The sequence below is a fragment of the Myotis yumanensis genome, unplaced genomic scaffold, assembly GCF_028538775.1.
Source record: "Myotis yumanensis isolate MYYU_CA2020_CCGP unplaced genomic scaffold, mMyoYum1.0.hap1 SCAF_10, whole genome shotgun sequence".
In the NCBI taxonomy this organism is placed as follows: Eukaryota; Metazoa; Chordata; class Mammalia; order Chiroptera; family Vespertilionidae; genus Myotis; species Myotis yumanensis.
In genome coordinates, this window is record NW_027223761.1 from 74,391,181 (window position 1) to 74,412,535 (window position 21,355).

Sequence of the window (21,355 nt, forward strand, 5' to 3'; positions counted from 1 at the left end):
AAATCCTAACCAGTTATCATCTGGGCATTTGTAAACTCTATTTCAACTCCTATAGTAAGATTCATTTGCCTTTCCTGTAACTATGGTTCATGAAATTTGGTTTCTCGATAGAACTAGAGTGGGAGAAACAGTCTTATATCTTCATGACGAATATTTAATTAAAGGAAACAGGACCATTTATGCAATTTGCATTTCCGACAGATTTACCCAATCATGGAAAAGACAACTCGGACACGTCTTGCCCTCATTATCTGCAACACAGAGTTTGACAAGCTTCGCAGGAGAACTGGAGCTGATGCTGATATCAGAGGTATGAAGATGCTGCTAGAAGATCTGGGATACACGGTGGATGTTAAAGAAGATCTCACTGCTTCGGTAAGGTCTTCCAGAATGTAGGGACAATGATCACACCCTTCATTTTACTAAATAGCTTTTGGTTGTAGCACCAGAAACTTAATCTCTTAATAATATAAAAGTTAAATTTGCCCTTGGAGGGTGCTTCTCACCCCTCCTAACAAAGAGTCTTTTAGCAAAAGTCTAGTGAAATTTTTATTTGGAAATTGTTCTGTAAATAATAATGCCCTTTCCTCTCTACTAGAAATTCCCAAATGGCATCCTATAACTCTATGTCATCTTTCTTTAAATTAAAACTTAAATTATCTTTTGTAGCCCATTGATTTTTATATTACCCAGGAATTCCTTAAGTGCCTTTTTATTGAATTCCCCAGGAGCTCTGATAATGGATCTCCTAGTCCAAAATTAATGGCATGGTCTCTTTCCAGGACATGAAGGCAGAGCTGAGGGCCTTCGCTGCCCGCGAGGAGCATAAGACCTCTGACAGCACGTTCGTGGTGTTCATGTCTCACGGTATTCGAGAAGGCATTTGTGGGAAGAAACACTCTAAGGAAGTCTCCGATGTATTAGTCATGGACACCATCTTTCAAAGTTTGAACACTCATAAGTGTCCAAGTTTGAAGGACAAACCCAAAGTGATCATTATCCAGGCCTGCCGTGGTGGTGAGTGCTGATGTCTGTTAGAACACAAGATATGCAAGTGTTGACCTCATCATTTCCATCCATGTTTTGTGCCTGCTCCTTATTGTCAAAGAATACCTACTGTCACCAAACAAAATTGTAGCTTCTGTGAGTTATATGAATGGTTAGTAGATATTTATTCTATTTTCAACTAAAGAGATACCACTTTTAGTCTCAAGACTTTGATGTTTTAGTGTTGTTAGAATTCATAGAAATAAAGGTTGTTAAGAAGATAGTTCCTGGGATGTATGTGTGTACACGTACGTGAATGAAAGACAGCCACAAATAAATTAGTAAATATAGTTGGACAGAGGCTTAAGAGAGAAAATGAATCTTTTGGCTGTTGGTAGTAACAAGATGTCAAATCTTGTTTTTCTAGAGAACGAAGGGGTGGTGTGGTTAAAAGATTCAGCAAAAGGTTCTGAAAACGACTTCTCATTGGCTCCAGAAGATTTTGAATATGATGCCATTAAGAAAGCCCATATAGAGAAGGATTTTATTGCTTTCTGCTCTTCAACACCAGGTAATGAGTGTCTGTATAGAACACCTTTGTGAGCATTGCCAATACAGAAATACACACACACACACAAACACACACTCTGTAGAGAATGGATATCTGTTGAGCTTTCTATGACCCTTCTGAAGAACAATGAAAGCAGTCCTCCTACTTTAAAACTCCAATTATCCTTATCCACAGAGATCACATATATTTTCACTAAATTAGTAATTAGTAAACTCCCATGGTGCAAACATAGTTTCCTGGAACTGTTTGGGATCAGTTGAGAAATATCTACACTGAAGTAAATTAGAAGATGACTCCACTTAGGGAAGGTTTACAATGTTGGGCTCAATCAGCAGTTCAATTTGCCTAGACATCAGCATGTATTTACAGAAAAGTAGTATTTATAGGGGCAGAGAGAGAGATAAAAAAATCAGAAGAGGCATGTTGAACCTCTAAGTTAAATTGTTTTCAACTAGAAGTATAGAGTGGATGAAAAAGAAAAAAAACACATAATGATTTCTAAATCTAGGCTATGGATTAAGAATACTGCCAATTATGATCTGACCCTGCCATTTAGTATTTTTTAAAATAGTCCTAGTGATTTAGCCTCTCTGGGCTTTATTTGAATTCCTCACTGATTTTATATATATATAATGTTTTGAAATTTCTTGAAATTCACATTTTGTGTGTGTGTGTGTTGACCATGTCTTAATGTAGAAATCCATCATTTTTTCCCCCAAAATCAAAACAGTGATGCTAGGCAAAAAGTCCCACACATTTATAGCTTGAGTGTATTTAGCAGATTTTAGTATTAAACATAAATTTTCTTTAAGACCCTTTATTCCAGCCTTCCAAAAAGATTTACCTCTGGCTATATAGTCTTTTGTAGACCTCCTGGCTTCTCAAAATCTGTCTTGCTGAGTTATTTCTCCCTTTCTTTTACTTTCCTCACCCCTCCATTGCAGTTGACACTTAAAACTTCAATTCTGTTATCTTCAGTTAGTTGTCTTCCACTAGCAAACTTAGCTGCTCTTTCTCTGGTGTTAATTGCAAGCACATTGTGGTGCTCTCCTGAACACACGGGGCCATTTACTCCCTTAATTTCACAAAGAACGTGTGGACATTTCTGCCTCCATCCTCTCTCCCATCCCCTTCTTTTAATAGGAACCAGCTTCATGAAACACCTGTGGCTTTAGATAGAATTTTAACCTATTACTACTACATGTTTTATTACCAATACTATTGGCTGAAAGGTTTCGTTAAAGCTTGTGTCCATGGTTATATACAGAGCTATACCACTTTTCTCTTACACATTTATTTTTAAAATTTTAAAATGGCTCAGTTATTTCTATGTGTCTACTATTTATATAATTAATATTATTCTTCAGTATTTCTTTTTCATAAGGCTGATTTGTCCTCCAGTAGAATATGATCTTTCTCTCTTACACCTTTTTTTAGGTTTGTACTTCTTTTATATTGGTAGCATTCTCATATTCAGTTACCATTTTCTTTGCACAAAAACCTTATGATCAATAGTATTTAACTTTAATTAAATTATTTACAAGGTCGATATTTGAAATGTTATTAATATAATTACCCTGTATGAACTGGGTATAACACATCTTATATTCTCCTAGACCAGCCGTGGGCAAACTACGGCCTGCGGGCCGGATCCGGCCTGTTTGAAATGAATAAAACTAAAAAAAAGACCGTACCCTTTTATGTAATGATGTTTACTTTGAATTTATATTAGTTCACACAAACACTCCATCCATGCTTTTGTTCCGGCCCTCCGGTCCAGTTTAAGAACCCATTGTGGCCCTCGAGTCAAAAAGTTTGCCCACCCCTATCCTAGACACTTATAATACATTATATCTAATCTTTTAATATATTTTTGTGGCAGAAAATTTTACCCTCCCTACTCTTTATAGTCAAGGCCATTGAATTTCAGAGTGTATAAATAACTTAAATTAGAGTCAGTAAACAAATACTCTTGGGATCCACACTCAGGTATTTCTTCCCTAAGGCCCAATGACTTCCCTCTACCTCATTCTGCCCTCGCCTGCGTATCTACTAGATTTATAGATCCTGAACCCTAAGATGATACCAACCTAACATCTGCCCAATCTATGGCATCCTTCATATGTCATTAACAATTGTCAAGTATCAGTAAAAATGTACTCATTACACATTGGATATACCACTAAATGATGGCAAACAGTGTATAGAAAACAGCATGAACTCAACAAGCTCCCTCAGCTGGAGGGGAAATCCTAGCATTCCATCTTTTTGGCCAGACAAGAAGTTTGCATGAGATTTGGAATGTGCTTTATTCACAGATAATGTTTCCTGGAGACATCCCAAACATGGCTCTCTTTTTATTATAAAACTTATCAAAAATTTGCAAGAATATGCCTGGTCCTGCGACATGGAGGAAATTTTCCGAAAGGTAAGGCTCTAGAACAGTGGTTCTCCACCTTCCTGATGCCATGACCCTTTAATACAGTTCCTCATGTTGTGGTGACCCCAATTTCATTGTTACAAATTGAACATAATTAAAGCATAGTGATTAATCACAAAAACAATATGTAATTTTATATGTGTTTTCCGATGGTCTTAGGCGATCCCTGTGAAAGGGCCGTTCGATCCCCAAAGGGGTCGCGACCCACAGGTTGAGAAACGCTGCTCTAGATGTTTCCCATACTCTATTTCCCTGGATACTTGACTATCCCAGATGGAAACCTAGGGAGCAACTCTGGAGAGGCTTATCTTTCAGAAATGCCCTTCTTTCCAAATGAGCTTTGAGTTTCTCTGCTGAGTCAGCAACCCTAAAAGGCAGATCCCATCTGCTATGATCTAGAAATCAACACCCAGAAAATAATACTTTATTTTAACTCCCCTCGGACCCTAAGGAGACAAACAAGTGGACTCCAATTTCCCTGTATCCATAGCAATTAGATCCAGCAACAGATTAAAACAGCCTGGTCATCCCATGCTTAGATATGTATATTACTTGGATTCTTACAGATGCACAACCTTTTTGCTTTTATGACTTATTTTGCTATACTTTCTGTAATTTTTCCAGCTTAAGTGAAGGTTCCTCTGTTCAGGAAAACAAAAATACAGATTCTCTTTTCAATTTAGGTTCGGTTTTCATTTGAGTCACCTGATGGTAAGGCACAGATGCCCACCACCGAAAGAGTGACTTTGACAAGATGTTTCTACCTCTTCCCAGGACATTAATATAAGTAAGTTGTATCAGTGTCAATGGACAGATGTGTGTGTGTGTGTGTGTGTGTGTGTGTGTGTGGTGGGGGTGGGCGAGGTTGGGGAAGAAGGCCTCAACTCCATCCTTATCAAAGTCTTGTATATTAAATTGGAGGTACTAAAAAGATGCTTTCTGCTGGTTCAGTGCAGAGCATGCTGCTCTTCTCTCAAAGTTCAGCAGTCAGATGCCCCTTTCTCAGGGTCAGCTGATAGAGACTGAGATGTGGCCGTAAGATGATGAAAGTTTGGTTTTATATGGCCCCTCCTTTCAAGCAGTGGGGCAATATGTAGACATAGCATGGTCTCTTCCTTCTGTCCCCATAAGTGGAGTGATCTTTTAACTTGCATTTCTTTTAGCAGGACACTTTTTTAAATATTTGTGTGTGTGTGTGTGTATGTGTGTGTATGTGTGTGTCTGTGTTTTCTTGTAGGAAACCAAGAGTCCTGTCATTCTGTTCCCGCTTTTGGAATCATGTCTGCAGGAAACAGACATTTCTTTCAACATTCTAATAAATCTGAAATTTAAAAAAATGATAAGTTGTTATGGTGTTTTTCTACTCTGAGATAATAAGCAGTGGGATTTGGAGCTTTTAATGGACCCGGAGTCCTTAGACTTGATCCATGACCAATGAACAACCTAATAGCACCATTCTTTCTTTCTAGACACCATTTTCTGGGCTTTCAGTTTTAGGGATACAGATGCCAATCACAGTAACTACCTGACTTCAAAGAACCTGCTGCTCAACAGGAGGGATGCAGAGTATGATAAGTGATGTATCCAAAATCCTAGAGTTTACCACTCCCAGAAATGACGTGTTTCTGTCCTTTCCTAAGGTATTTTAGGGCTGCAAAGTAATTCTGACTCAACTCCAGGCAGCTCACAGTTTACAGTGCTATTGGGAACAGAACCCAAAAAACACAAAACAATTAGCTGACCATACATGATACCCTATGTATGTGTTGTATACAAAGTAACATCCTTGTGGGGTGCATTGGTAACGAGTTTGGGGTAAAATCCTCCAGTCAGCAATGCTAGACTTGGGAAGGACTGAAAAGACTACCTTCACATGCAATTTGAGCCCTTCCTAATCCTAATCCATTAGGAGCAGAGGTGAATTTCTGACCTTTTGAAGACCTTATAAATTGAATATCACAGTCTTTTTCCCCCCACTAACTAATCTTCTGTACATATCTTTTTTTTACTGCCATGCATTTGTTCTACTACAGCCTGAGACTGCTTCTCTGAAGACTCATTGTTCAGAGAATATGAAAAATAAATGGTAGTGAGAAGTCACCCTCAGCGAAAATTAAACATGAAGGCATGTTTAGGCAGTTACAGGAAAGCATGAGGAGAGTAGAGATGCAGATTCCTTCAGAACTTAATCCATAAAATCTCAAAAGCACAGGCAGACAGGGAGGGGATGATACCAGCACAGTCAAAACAGAAAACAGAAGCTATTTTGGATACTTCTTATCTGGAAATAAAAGGAGACCTGTTAGTTTTAACTCCTTCATGAGTTTTCAGTGAGCAGAGGAGAAATACTGAGGGGTCAGAAAAAGGACAGAGAGAAGGAGGAGTGGGGCATGGAAGTGAGGGAAGGAAAAGGGGAAAAAACAGTCAGAGGTGCCAGCCAATAGGAAAATGTTTCATCATTTGCATTTCTTTCCCTTTTTACCCTAAAGGAAGGAAGGTTTCTTCCCAAGGGATTTTCCCGGACTGACTGGTGAACTCTAAGTTCAAGCAGCAGTTGCTCAATATCTGGTTAGTTGCCCCCGCCCCCTGCTATGAGGAAGTGCCAGAAAGTTTCATTTTCAAGCCTGTGGCTGGCTTCGCAGCAGCAGGAAGGGGCTGCGGCTGTGGTTACCTATGGCTGGTGAGTAGGGGTCTTTTCTGACTAAGGAAGGGTCAGGGACTTTATTTATTGCTCCTGACGAACAGAAATAACAAAAGGGAAACAAGAACCTGTGGTTTGCAAGCTGAATTCTTTCCCTTATCGGGTCTGTGTAACTTGACTCATCCAGGGGACATTGCCTTAGAAAGGTGGAAATAAAAGGTTTCCAGGTCTTTTAGACCCAGGAAAAGTTAATTCCTTTCTTTCAGCTCTTGGTAATGTAGGGGAGGGAGAAGACAAATGGAGGAAGTTATTGTTGTGTGAGACAACTCTTGAAGAGTCTAAAGGCCCTCTGAAATCTTCTGGCCTCCAGCTGTTTACCAATTAGTCATCTGGGTGACAAACACTCGCCCAGGATCCCACCTGTAGTTGGCAAACTGCGGCTCGAGAGCCACATGAGGCTCTTTGGCCCCTTGAGTGTGGCTCTGCCTAAGCCTTAGGAGTACCCTAATTAAGTGAATAACAATGTACCTATCTATATAGTTTAAGTTTAAAAAATGTGGCTCTCAGAAGAAATTTCAATCTTTGTACTGTTGATATTTGGCTCTGTTGGCTAATGAGTTTGCCGACCTAGTAGGCGAACTTTGAATTCCCGCTCCCTTTGCCTTCTCCTGGATTGAATTAGGCGCTTGGTCTTTTGAGGAGACTGTCTCTTCCCCTTTCTCTCTAGCCCTGGTGCTAAGGACTCCAGTGCAGTTTTTCCTAGATCTCTATCAGTTTTTTAAAGGATCGGCTCTTCCTCTCCAGGTTTTAACCCTCCAATCCATCCTGTTGCTTATACACAGAAGCAGACAAAGCATGCGATGAGCTATGTGTGCAGCTAGTAGTCAAACGCGTCCTGTCACTTTTTTGTTTCATTCTCCTCATTTGAAAGGAAGGGGTTCAACGAGGTTATCAGTTTCTAAACTTTATAACAAATCTGAATAATCTACAATCATTTTTAAAAGTTCCGGTTATCCTGCCCCTGAATGAGTCCATCTTAAATAGGCATTCCTAGCCTTATAAAGATCTGCGGGTAATTCTTATATAGCTGGTCTGGCACAGGTTTGTTTGCAGATTAGAATCATTAGGAAACGTGATTAGTTATCTTTCAGTTCTCACATTCTAGGCATCTCTACATGTAATTTTCTTGCTCAGAACTACAGTGTCTCCCAGGTGCTTTTTAAAAAATGTCTGAACATTTCAGACAGGTTTTTCTACCTTTTAAAATATGTTTATCCATTTCTCCAGTAATCTCTCTAAAATATGAATTTAACTTCACAAACAAATTTTATATTTACTGTATTTACCTTCCTTTTTATATATATATTATGCTGTTCATGGTATGATCTCTCCAGGGCAGTGGTTCTCAACCTGTGGGTCGCGACCCCTTTGGGGGTCAAACGACCCTTTCACAGGGGTCGCCTAAGACCATCGGAAAACACATATATAATTACACATTGTTTTTGTGTTTAATCACTATGCTTTAATTATGTTCAATTTGTAATAATAAAAATACATCCTGCATCTCAGATATTTACATTACGATTCATAACAGAAGCAAAATTACAGTTATGAAGTAGCAACGAAAATAATTTTATGGTTGGGGGGCCACCACAACATGAAGAACTGTATTAAAGTGTCGAGGCATTAGGAAGGTTGAGAACCACTGCTCCAGGGTTTATGACTCGTCTCATGACATTTTACTTAAGTTCCTATACTACAAGGATTGATTGTTTTCTTCAGGAAGCCTTTGGCTGGAGAGTAGTGAGTGAAACTGACACCCATGGCTGCATCTTTGGCCAGGCAGGAAGGCCTCACTGATTATTATTTTGGAATCAGGGAATCATTAGATAATAGATGTGACAAACGGAAAGGCAAGAGACAAAAACAAATGGCCCAATAAATATAAACAACCAAATTTGGTTAGCCATTATTATACAATTAACAAGCACAAGGGAAAAATTGCTAGCCTAGTGAGAAACAAGGCATCTGGAGCTTATACCTCTGACACTCTGTCTAGTTTGGGAGCCTCAGGTAGGATTTCCTGAAGGCAATTAAATCTCATCTGAGATATAAAGAATAAGGGAGCAGTGGGGAAACAGGAAGAAATGTGGGGTTGGGAGACTGCCCACATAGAGCTTCCTAAGTAAGGGTCTTCTAGAAACAAGGTAATGAGCAAGGTGGGTAAGTGATAGAGAGTGAGGATGGATGAATGAGAAGACCTACATTAGATTAAGCTCAGAGGTTTCATGATTAAATCTAGATTTTAGCACCCTAACTCTACTTCATTGTGGAAAACAGATTAGAAGGATCCAAAAGTAGATTTATAAAGCTCCTGAAGTAATTAGGAAAAGGAAGGATGTTGGCCTGAAATGGAATAATGCGTAATTAAAAATGAGAGAAGTGGGCAGATTCTGTAAATATTTAGCAGAGAAAATCAATACAATTTGACATGAGATGGAAAATCAGTTATGCAGAAAACAGAAGAGACTCACTATTAACATGTGATGAACTTGGTGTTTAGATATCATTTACTAGTAAAGGGAACAGAACAGGTATATATAAAGATCAATTTTATGAAAATGAGTTTAATAACTTTGTGGTATATTGAGAGAAGGTAGATATATGAGTCTCAATTTTAGTACCCACATCTGGGCTGAATACATAAATTTGGGAGTAATGTATAATGAAGCCATGAGAATGTAGAGATGATGAGAAGAGTACCTAAGACCAAACTCTGGTTGTATTGTTTACCACATTTCTCCCCATGCCATTCATTCAGTCGACTCTATACCACCTTGTTAAGTGCACAGATGCTAGTAAATGAAACTGAAGCCCAGAACTCAGGTATATTAAATCTTTTATACACTAACTTGTATGCTGTTTGCAATTCTTCAAACTCTCTGTTCTAACATCTGTATACTATATTGAATAATGTCGGGGTCTTAATCCAGCATCTAGAAGGGTTCAGGAATCTGGAGAAGGGCTGTGGCGTAAATTAATCAAGAGTCCAGAGATGAAACATAATTTTGGAAGGCATTTGGGGGGGGGGGGGGGCAGAGAAGACTTAGTTGAAGAACTAACTTCTCCTTGTCTCAAGACCCCTTGCTTTTTATTAACACAAATTGTCCTGAGGCGAGGTAGATATACACATCAAAGGGTAGGGCTACTATACAGAATCCATTGTCAGATTGGAGGAATTGCTTTCAGCTGTTCAGGTGTTTGGCCACTAGGAGGCAGTAACATGTAGATTGAAATGACCTCAGCTGTCTGCAGCGAGCAATCACTGATGCATCTTTTTTTCAGGGTTGGGGAAATGCCCTCAGCCATTTCCAGATGATTCAACCCTGCTGACATGCTGGAATTGGCTTCTGACAATTGTATCTCCGTGTTTTCATTACCTTCTCTATCTCACCTGCAGAAATTTACCAAGTCTTCTTTGAGTCCCTGAAACACTGCATTATTTTAAGTAATTCTTCACCAAGTATCATGTAATGTAGTTTGATGATTTTAGAGTTGGGGGGGGGGGGGGGGCTTTGAACCCCTGAGTTTGATTCCCTTCTCTCCACTAACTATACACACTGTGCACTAAACATACAATTTGGGTCAATTACTTAACCAATTTCTCTGTGTCTGCTTTCTTTTTTATATAATAGAATTATTAATATTCAGGTTAGATGGAGTTTTGAGTAGAGTTTGAATGAGAAGATTCATGCATAGCACTTGGCACCAGTGGGGGCTTGATAAATATGAATTATTATTACTGAAGCTGTGTTGTAAAAATAGAATGTGAATCCCAATTTGTGTGATTTAGGGCAAATGGTCTTGAAATAGAGAAAATTAATGGCTATCTCATTAGATTATTGTGAGGATATGGCATATTAATGTTTGTATTTAGTACAGAGGCATGTAAATAATAATAGTAGTAATAATAATAATAGTGATAATGATGTTTTACATTGCTTTATATGTATTTATTTTTCATTAAATTTAAGTAGACAAGAGATGTTAGCTGCAATTAAGCTAATTGATATAAGGTAACATTTAATTTATGTTTTGTAATTTCCATGTTTCTTTTCCATAATCACTACTAAATAAACATTTATTGAAATAATTCAAGATGACATGGAAAATGAAGCTAGTGGCCCTAACTGGTTTGGCTCAGTGGATAGCAAGTTGGCCTGCGAACTCAAGGGTCCCAGGTTCGATTCCAGTCAAGGGCATGTACCTTGGTTGTGGGCACAAGCTCAATAGGGAGTGTGCAGGAGGCAGCTGATCAATGTTTCTTTGTCATTGATGTTTCTAACTCTCTATCCCTCTCCCTTCCTCTCTGAAAGAAAACAATAAAACATATTAAAAAAAAAAAAGAAAATGAAGCTAGTGTTTCTGGGCTCAAGTTCTTGTTCAATGTTCTGGCACATTTTCTTTAGAAACTGTCATTTTGTGTCAAGGCTATCCTTATATCTAGATGAACTGAATAATTATCTTAGAATTAATTGAGAATTGATGAGATATCCTGCCTTCCGATATATGTCTAAGTCATACCTGTGGTATTAAAAAAAATCATTTACTACATTGACTTCTATATTCCTCTATAAAAATTCAAACTATCCCAGGCAATAATAAATTAACCTGTTATCAAATTAATCTACCATCTTGAACGATTAGTCAGAAGATTATTTCAAACTCTAAGTTTTGATTGAGACAAGATTTTAAAGTATTAGGAGCCTAGATGCATTTATTCACTTACTCATTAACTCATGTTTTCAGCTAGCCCCTGGTCGGCAAACTGCGGCTCGAGAGCCACATGTGTCTCTTTGACCCCTTGAGTGTGGCTCTTCCTAAGCCTTAGGAGTACCCTAATTAAGTTAATAACAATGTACCTACCTATATAGTTTAAGTTTAAAAAATTTGGCTCTCAAAAGAAATTTCAATTGTTGTACTGTTGATATTTGGCTCTGTTGACTAATGAGTTTGCCGACCACTGAGCTAGCCTATAAGTACTTTTAAGAATTTAAGCACAAAGATGTTACTAAGAGATGTGGATACAGATTGTGGATTCAAATTCATAGTGCTTTCACCAGGAAAACTAAATACAGAGAGAAAATAGATTCTGTGGTCTGGTGGGACAAGAGCATGGACTTTTCTTGGAGCATACGTCATCACTATGAGATGGAGAAAAGTAGAGAAATATAAGACCAGTGGGTGACATTAAGCTCAATGTCAGAGAAAGGAGATAGGAAGCTATCCAAAAATCTAAGGGACAATAATCATTAAACAAAGCCTAGTACGTTTTTGATGCACTGACAGAATGCCACAGGTACAATGAAAGAGGGATGTATTTTATTGGGGAAACGTTGAAATAGTCAGAAGGTATTTCACCTTTCAGGGGGGCGGTCTCTAAATATAGTGCAAAACTCTTTAGGTTTTGCCCACAGTTGAAGGAGCCTTTGTATTTCTGACAGATAAACACAACAAAAACCCATTTAAGGCTTTGGAATCCATCGGGAAAGACCTCTTAGTTGAAGTTTTGGATGGGTTGGTGAAAAAAGATGTTCTGAAATTGGAGGAAACTGAGAAGAAAAAATTCAATGACGCCAAACCTGGAGACAAGGCCCGGGTTTTAGTGGACGCTGTGCGAGAGAGACACCATGAAGCAGGTCAAGCCCTTGTCCAGACCTTCCTTAACACAAACAAAAATTCCATCAGCACAAAAGGTAAGAATAGAGGCATTTACAACAAATATCTCAAATTATCTGGAATCTGCTTATCTCCAATGCCCCTCCGGTGCCCTCTGTAATGCCCCCATGCTTAATTACTAAAATATTATTTTCACTGGCCTCATCAGTGTCCTTTTAGGGGCTACCTTGTCTTTTGTGAGAGGGGCTTTGGTTTCTGACTAGCTAAGAAGCTGAGGGTTTGTGTTCAGGTTGCTCATGGAAAGAGCTCACTGTAGAGACTTTGTGGTTAGGGCTACCTGATCCCAAACCCTGGTTCTGCCACTTTGGACACTACATACATGACTTCCTTCAAGTTTCTGTATCTCCTTAGGCATCAGTCTCAGCATCTGTGAAATGGGGGCAATTTTAGGAACTTTGCGGGGTTCATAAGCCTAAGAACAGAGTGCTAGGCATATTCGGACAACTCCTAACAGTTTATTTCTCACCCAGCACTCTCCCCTGAGCTCCAGATACATTGAGCTCTGGCAGCATAGTCTCCATTTCCACTCAAATATTCCTCTGGCTTCACTCAACTAAAATATCTGAAATTATACACTTGATGGTCCTCATCAAATCTATTCCCTATGTATCTCATTAGAACTATAATCCACCAATTTTCTTAATCCAGAATGCAGCTGTTGTCTTTGCCAATGAATGAATAAGAGCTCTTAACAGAGTGCCAGGCACATAATAAATATAAGATGAATAAGCAAACAAAGAACCTGCATGCAATAAATATTAGTAATCATGATTATCATAGTAATATTTAGAACTTTCCCAGACTGGCCAGGAACCCCAGTGGGGACCCCCGACCCTAAAGGGGGTGTGGCCAGCCTGAAAACAGCCATCAGCCCCTCACCCAGGCTAAAAAGTTTCAAATACATTAAAATCTTTCAAACATTTTGACCTAGATTGAATTACAAATGCTACTAGAGACTACATGTCCTCAGGCCCAAGTTCAACAGTGACTGACTCTGCTGGCTGCAGTTTAACCTAAAATCCCAACCCTGTATACTAGAGTTCATCAATAATAACAAAAAATTGCACAAAAGGCTACATACATTAAAGAGCCCTCCAAATTACACATAAGCTTTTGTTTCCTTTTTCTTCCCTCTTTTTAAATGTCTTTTTATTACTGAAAGCATTACATGTCCCGTTTTCCCACCTCCTCCCCCCAGGCCTTCACCACACTAGTGTCTGTGTCCATGGGTTATGCATAGCTGTGTGTCAGCTTTTGAAAGAAGCCCTTCTCTAGGTGGAAGGGACATTCCCCCCAGCAGGAAGGACACTCTTTTCTGATAGATGTCCAAGATTGTGGCCTGAGCAGTGTTCTCGCTAACATTCATGCTGCTCCTTGTTCAGGTTTATTACTTTCTCTTTAATCTGGGATGGGGTAGGAATAATTGGATTTTTTTTCCAAAAATAAAACATTTGCAACTAGATATCACATTTAAATAATAGAAATTATAAAGTAATTTTAGCAACCCCAGGAATCACCATAAGCATTAAACCAAACTGATATAAACTACTGCATTGGCAGAGATAGTGATTGGCAGGCAGGAGGCAGGGGTAGATCCTATCATGATGTGTTCTGTGGTTCTCTGGGCTCTATCTGCACATGGAGTCCCCAGGGTGATCCTAGGACAACTAAGGTCCACAAGCCTAGCAGGCCAGGAAGCTGGGTGAGATGAGCTGTAACAAGTAAGGTCCTGGCCAGGCTTTTTGGACATACCATAGATATAATTCTGAGGTTCCCTAGTATAATATTGAGGGAATGGTGTGGGGAATAGAAAGAATACAAGGTATTTGATTGCTTATTTTATTTAACAAACTCATATATAGACACATGATTGCTATTTAGTCAGAGAGATAAGTACTCAAATTGCTACCCTCCAAGGATATGGTTTTGTCTCATGTAATATCAGTCCTTTCCTTTTTATTTCATTTGAAGGGGTTTCCTGAATATGTCCTTAGGTAACAGGTAAACTGAGCTTCTTAAAGTTTTGTCTAAACTCCTAATTCTCTCATTTCTTTCAGCTCCATTCTCCGGCTGCTAGAATCTCCATTTGGGCAGCAGGTTGCACTACAATATCTATTATACTAGAGGCCCAGTGCACGAAATTCATACACAGGGTGGGGGAGGGGGCCCCTCAGCCCGGCCTGAAGCCTCTCCAATCCGGGATCCCTTTCACAATCCGGAATCACTGGCTCCTAACTGCTCACTTGCCTGCCTGCCTAATGGCCCTAAATGCTCTCCCCTGCTGACCTGATTCCCATAACTGCCTAACTGCTCTCTCCTCCTGGTCTGATCCGCCTAACTGCCTAACTGCTCTCCCCTTGCTGGCCTGATCCCCCTAACTGCTCTCTCCTCCTGACCTGATCACCCTAACTGCCTTACTGCTCCCCTCTGCTGGCCTGATCTCCCTAACTGCCCTACCATGATGGCCTAATCCCCCTAACTACCTATCTGTGCTCCTCTCCAGGCCTGATTTCTCTAACTGCCTACCTGCTCTCCCCTCCTGGCCTGATCACCCTAACTTCATAACTGCTATCCCCTGCCGGCTTTATCCCCACTAACTGCCTATCTGCTCTCCTCTCCTGGCCTGATTCCTCAAACTGCCTAACTATTCTCCCCTGATGGCCTGATCGCCCTAACTGCTTATCTGCTCTCCCCTCCTGGCCTAATCCCCTTAACTGCCTAACTGCTCCCCTCATCTGGCCTGATCCCCCTAACTGCCTAACTGCTCTCCCCTGCCAGCTTTATTCCCCTAACTGCCTAACTGCTCTCTCCTGCCAGCTTTATCCCCCTAATTGCCTATCTGCTCTCCCCTCCTGGCCTGACCCCCCTAACTGCCTATCTGCTCTCCCTTCCTCTGCACCCTTTGGAACCCCAGTGTAGGGCATGCTGAGAGCTATCCGCCGTGGCCCTGCACCCATTCTGATTGGTCGTTACATGATGACATGCTGGCCAATTTGCATATTCTTCTATTATTAGTATAGATTGTAATGAGAGGATTTGTTTTCATGCTAATTTGTACTATAGCTGCAACATAGAAATATTAATTCCCAATCTTAACTGCAAACAGTATATTTATACATAGACACACAATGGTCATTAGGAGATGATGTTTCTTAAGTTAGAGTGCTCACCAAACTTGCAAATAACCTGGAAACAGAGGAGGTTTTTGCTGAGAAATATCCCCTCTAATGAGGGAATATCCCAAGACCCAGGGAGTCTTTACATTGCCAGAATCTTCTGGAATGAGAAGGGAGAGCCTGTCTCTGTTTAATCTATAATAATATTTAGAAAGCTTGGTTTCCTTAGAGAATAACAATTTGCTGCATCTCCAGAGCTCGGTGTTTAGCACATATTTTAAAAAGACGTTTATAAAAGATTATGAAAAAACTAATGGAAATAAATGAGTATAATAGAAAAAAATATAAAAAAATAAAACTAAACATTTATACAGGATAATATTTCTTTATCTTTAAATAAAAGAAAATCAGGGAGTGCCTTGATTGGTTCATGTAACTAACCATCAAGGTAACTTTTTGGACAAAAACCTTGTTAATTAGATCTTGGCAAACCTCTCTTCTATTGTTTATGAATTCTTACTCCTTCCTCTGAAAGGAGGGGTGCTGGACTTTCCCAGTCTCTTGCAAAATTTGTCAAGTGATGCCAAGCTGTGACGGATACAGTTAGGTTTCTGTCAGGACTGGGTCAGGATGAGTCAGAAACAAACTTCTTCAAAAGGGAGGAGTTATTCCCTCACATTTTAAAACATGGGTTGAAAATGTAGTGCTGCTTCATCAGAACTTTGGAGGCAAGGACGTCAAGTGTATGTTAGAATCTCCAAGCAAAATGTTGTCCCCCTGGCTCTGGAATCAGTACTCTGGTGGCTAGTAGCATTTCTCCTGGACATAGCTGACTCCACAGCTTTTCAAGGAATTCTAGAAGCCCATCTCCTCTGGAAAAGTTGAGAATTCAGGCTGAGGTCCCTGAAAAAAATAATGCCTGGATGGTACAGGATTGAGGATTCTTTTAGGTGCTTAGTATGTGTCTGTGTCTGTGTTCTATGTAAATTAGGAGCAGACTTGGGATGTTATACCATCCTATATAATAAAAGGCTAATATGCAAATTGTTCAACTCAGAGTTCCACAAGGAGGCGGGGCCAGCCCACCAACCACACACGGCCCATCTTCCCCTGGCTGGCCAGCCTAATTGGCGTTGATAATGGCAGGGTGGCCAGACGCCGCCCATGTACAAATTTGTGCACCGGGCCTCTAGTCCAATATGATAGCTACCAGTCACATTGTGACTATAAAGTGCTTGAAATGTGGCTAGTAACACATGTTAAAATGATAATAGTTTAAATATATTATGTCAAATAAAATATTATTAAAATTAATTTCATCTGTTTGTTTTTCCTTTTTAATGTGAACATTAGAAAAAATTTAATTGCACATGTGACTTAATTATGTTTCTAATGAGTAGCACTCTATTAAATATTTATTCAATATACTCTTGCTCAGTGACAAGAAACAATCCACCTAGATCAGTGAGTGCTTCAGAGTAAAAAATAGCAAGACTCAAGCTGTTTTAGCTAAATATAAAAAGCCTAATTTTGACCCAAGTCACCAAGGAAGCTGTTTTCCTCTTCATAATCATAATCTAGTATCACATTTTTGGGTGGATCTTCTACCAAGAATTTCCCCCTTCTTTCCAATCACAATACACTTCTTCACTTTAGTGGTTATATAGAAGGAAAATTCCTACATCTAAAGGTGTTTAAAGAACTTTTCATGACTTACCGTCTATGTCAGTATGTCTTAGGTGATCATGGGTAACAGATGCAGATATTAAAATTACATTATGTGATGTCATGTGATAGTTCCTGCAGTTCCTCCAAAAGTGACTGAGCCAGCTGAGTCAGCAGAAACTACAGATACCCTCAAGCTTTGTCCTCCTGAAGAGTTCCAGAAAGTGTGTGAAAAAAGGGCTGGAGAGGTACTGTGTTCTATCCATAAAATAGAGAATGAGAGAGAAACAATTGCTTTTACTAAGTACTTGATTCCGTAACACACTAATTGCAGAGTGGTGGGGTGGGGACAGTGGTAATCATTTTCATAGATGCTTTGATCAAGGAGGAACTCATTTGCCTCACACAGATTACAATTTTCTATCAAGCTCATGATAAAATACAGATCTCTCTCTTCATTTGTTCTATTTGAGACTTATTACAATTAAGCTGTAGCTGTAGATCAAAATATTTAGTAATTATTTTCAAACTAGTTGAAATGGCCAGAGACAAAACATGACTTAAAATACAATTAAAGTCTGAAACCCATTTTATCTCGATGTGTTAAAAATAATACTGAAATAATGATGTTACCAAAGGCAAAGCATTGTTGATGTATTTATTTTTAGCTGGAGCCAATAGAAAATGTCTCCCGGTTTTTATGAAATTTGATCTGAACCTTGAGCACTGAGAATGATTTGTCTAGGTGGAGAAGAGAGAGGAGAAAATTATGGTAGGAATTGTTCTAGACTCTTCAAGATTCTTGAGTAAGTGTCCCAAATATGTTCTAGGTCCACTTATGGGCTCTTAGAAAATAAGTTACATTATTTTATTTTTCAGTTTATTTTTATTTTTATATAATCTGAAAGTTCTAAATCACTTTCAATTCTCACTTCTTTCCTTTGTCAGTTCAATCCATTACAAAGAAAAAGGCAGGGTCTCTGGTACAGGAGAGGGGAGAGAGCAGATCCATGATCCTGTAACAAAGCAACAGAGATTAGTATATGAAGGTTTAAAAGAGATTTAGGTAAGTCAAACTCACTGCATATCCATTTCCTGCAGATCTATCCAATAAAGGAGAGGAAAGACCGCACTCGCCTGGCTCTCATCATATGCAATAGAGAGTTTGATCACCTTCAGCCCAGGAAAGGGGCTGAACTTGACATCACGGGGATGACAGAGTTGCTTAAGGGCCTCGGCTACACTGTGATTGTGGAAAAGAATCTCACAGCCAAGGTAAGGGTGCCTCACCCACCCCACACACCCTGCTACTAACAAACTAACTTTATAATGATAGCCAAATGCTTTAACCACCTTAGGCCACATATATCTCTGTGTGTGCACCTGCATGTGAGTAGGTGTGTTTATAAAATGAAATTATTAGCCGAAACCGGTTTGGCTCAGTGGATAGAGCATCGGCCTACGGACTGAAAGGTCCCAGGTTCGATTCCGGTCAAGGGCATGTACCTGGGTTGCGGGCACATCCCCAGTGGGAGGTGTGCAGGAGGCAGCTGATCGATGTTTCTCTCTCATCGATGTTTCTAACTCTATATCTCCTCCCTTTCTCTCTGTAAAAAATCAATAAAATGTATTTAAAAAAATGTTTAAAAAATGAAATTATTAGATAGATGACATCTCTGTCTCTTTGGACTCCAAATATCCTCAATTCCATAAAACTAGACAGAAAGTGACTGGCATGTATACCCACATAATTCTCGGTTCCAGAGTGAGGTGATTGGGATTCAGACCCAACATTCCCAGAAAATTCTAAAGTAATGAAAGTTTAAAAGGCATGTAGTCACCATATAAATACTGAGTCCTGACTTGGTCCCAGGGCCTGTTTTCGGCATTGGGGGTAGGCTTGTGAATGAGACAGGACTTTCCAAGTTTGAATTGATTTAGGTTTACTGGTGGGGGGCAATCATATGAAAAGCAAAACAGAAAATTTCAGAGATTTGATGTGTCTCGTGACTCTCTGTAAGAGTGAAAATAAAGTGAAAAGTATTTTAAAAAAGAAAAAGAGAACATAAGAGCCAATTGGGGAGTGGGGAGTAATTGCTTTGATGGAACTGTCAGGAAAAGCCTTAACGGGAGACAGTATAGGACCTGACAGATGACGACCAGTAACAAGACAGGTCGGGGAATGTGTGAATGGAATCCATTCCAAGAGGAATGACTACAATGAAAAGTCTGAACTACATATGAAACTGGCACATGAAATATTCAAAAAGACCAGTGTAAGGAGAGCCTAGGAAGGATGACAGGAGGGAGAACACATATGTCAGAAGTGTGATTTCATTCTAAGCACAGTGGGAAGGGTGGTTGAAAGGAAGTGGTAGGATACATTTATGATGCAGGGCTCCTATTAGGTAGCCAGATTAAAGACAGAGATAGCAAGAAAAGAAGTATGTGAGTAAAAATAAACAAATATAAAATATATCAAGAGGACAGCTCATATAAAGTTAGCAGGAAAAGGTCCTTGAACCCCCAGCTCCGTTGTCAGAAGAAAAAGAAACCTATCACTGAGCCACCACTATCTGAGGGCACAGTGACTGGAACATTACAGGTGTTTCTTATACTGCTCACCATAAACAGGGGGTCAGATTGGTGTTAATGCCTGTCCTGTAGAGTAAGGCTCCGTGGCCTTTTTCAGGAGATGGAGTCAGTACTGGTGGCATTTGCTGCCCGCCCAGAGCACAGGACCTCAGATAGTACATTCCTGGTGTTCATGTCCCATGGCCTCCTGGATAGACTCTGTGGGACTCAGCACAGCGATGAAAACCCAGACGTGCTACCGTATGACACCATCTTTCGGATATTCAACAATCGCAACTGCCTTAGTCTCAAGGACAAACCGAAGGTCATCATTGTCCAGGCCTGCAGAGGTGGTGAGTTCTGATAAGGAAACTCCAAAGGGCATGAGGTGTTTGCAGTGGATTGTGATGTGTGTTTTGCTTTTAGGGGAAACAATCCTAGACCCCATTCAGTGCAAATAAAGTGAATTGAATTCTTGGGAAATGCCAAGGGGAGTTGGTATCATGAGAGATTGTATTTTCAGCTAATAAATATCTATTCAATTTAATCAAAGGTAAGTGGTGAGGGAGATCTTCAGAATCCCTAATCAAAGTTGAACACAAATATCTAAACTTTGGAATAAGACCATTTTAATGACAGCTGTACATGTGTTACAGGTGTTTTCCATTCTCCGACTTGAGAAGAGTGTCATTGGAAAGTCGGGCTGTTCTATAGTAGCAGCACCCTTTCCCCTCAGGCATTATTTAAAGGGAATTGAGTAGGGAGATGTGGGCACTTGGGATTGCTGGCAACATTTCCTTTGCTTTTTTCTGACTTCAAATTGCCTCTTAGCGTTTTGAAGCAGTGTTTGGAAGAAAAAGCAGAAATAGTTTAGCTGAAAAATGGTAACTGGACTCTGAAATTATGCAGATAAGGTTTTAACTCCTTTGCTGTTCTTAGAAAAGGGGTTCTTCCAGTTTGCACATGCCATCACTATTTGCTGGTAAGATGTTGCCACTATTAATTGGCACATAAAGACATAAGAGGAGGCCAAGGAATGTGTGTGGGGCAAGGGTTTGGTGTGTGTGTATGCATGTGTGTGTGTGTATGAAATTGCTGAGAGACATTTAAAAAGAATGAGGTAGACAATAGTAACAGTCATACTAATAGAGGCACACAGTTTGCACAATGTTAATGTCTCCACAGAAAATCGCGGGGAATTGTGGGTCAGTGACTCTCCAGCAGCCATGACAGACAGCTCTTCCCAGTCACCTGAGAACCTGGAGGACGATGCCGTTTACAAAGCACATGTGGAGAAGGACTTCATTGCTTTCTGCTCCTCAACCCCACGTAGGTCTTTCAGTTACAGACAAGGGTTGTTTGCCTAAGGCCACCTCAGAATGATTCTGGAATATTGAGGTAGGCTCCCTGCAGCAGTGATGTACGACACATTTTGAGGGCTGTCAAATCAATTTACATTTATCTGACCTATTCTATGGAAACAGAGATTCTATATTTTCCACTTTTTAAAACTACTTTTAGCCCTAGCTGGTTTGGTTCAATGGATAGAGCATCGGCCTGCGGACTCAAGGGTCCCGGGTTCGATTCCAGTCAGGGGCATGTACCTGGTTGCAGACTCATAC

The 21,355-nt window shown here is 39.8% G+C and overlaps 1 protein-coding gene across 1 annotated transcript in view; it reads left to right on the forward strand.

The window, feature by feature from the left end:
• LOC139018515 (uncharacterized) overlaps positions 1-21,355 on the forward strand; it is a 32,013-nt gene that overhangs the window by 4,695 nt on the left and 5,963 nt on the right. Inside the window, exons 5-16 of the mRNA XM_070427063.1 lie at positions 202-375; positions 783-1,017; positions 1,415-1,558; positions 3,877-3,986; positions 4,682-4,778; positions 5,639-5,656; positions 6,595-6,678; positions 12,144-12,395; positions 17,292-17,407; positions 18,261-18,434; positions 19,852-20,086; positions 20,919-21,062. Coding sequence (XP_070283164.1) covers positions 202-375; positions 783-1,017; positions 1,415-1,558; positions 3,877-3,986; positions 4,682-4,778; positions 5,639-5,656; positions 6,595-6,678; positions 12,144-12,395; positions 17,292-17,407; positions 18,261-18,434; positions 19,852-20,086; positions 20,919-21,062 — 1,783 coding nt within the window. The remainder of the gene's footprint in view (positions 1-201; positions 376-782; positions 1,018-1,414; positions 1,559-3,876; positions 3,987-4,681; positions 4,779-5,638; positions 5,657-6,594; positions 6,679-12,143; positions 12,396-17,291; positions 17,408-18,260; positions 18,435-19,851; positions 20,087-20,918; positions 21,063-21,355) is intronic.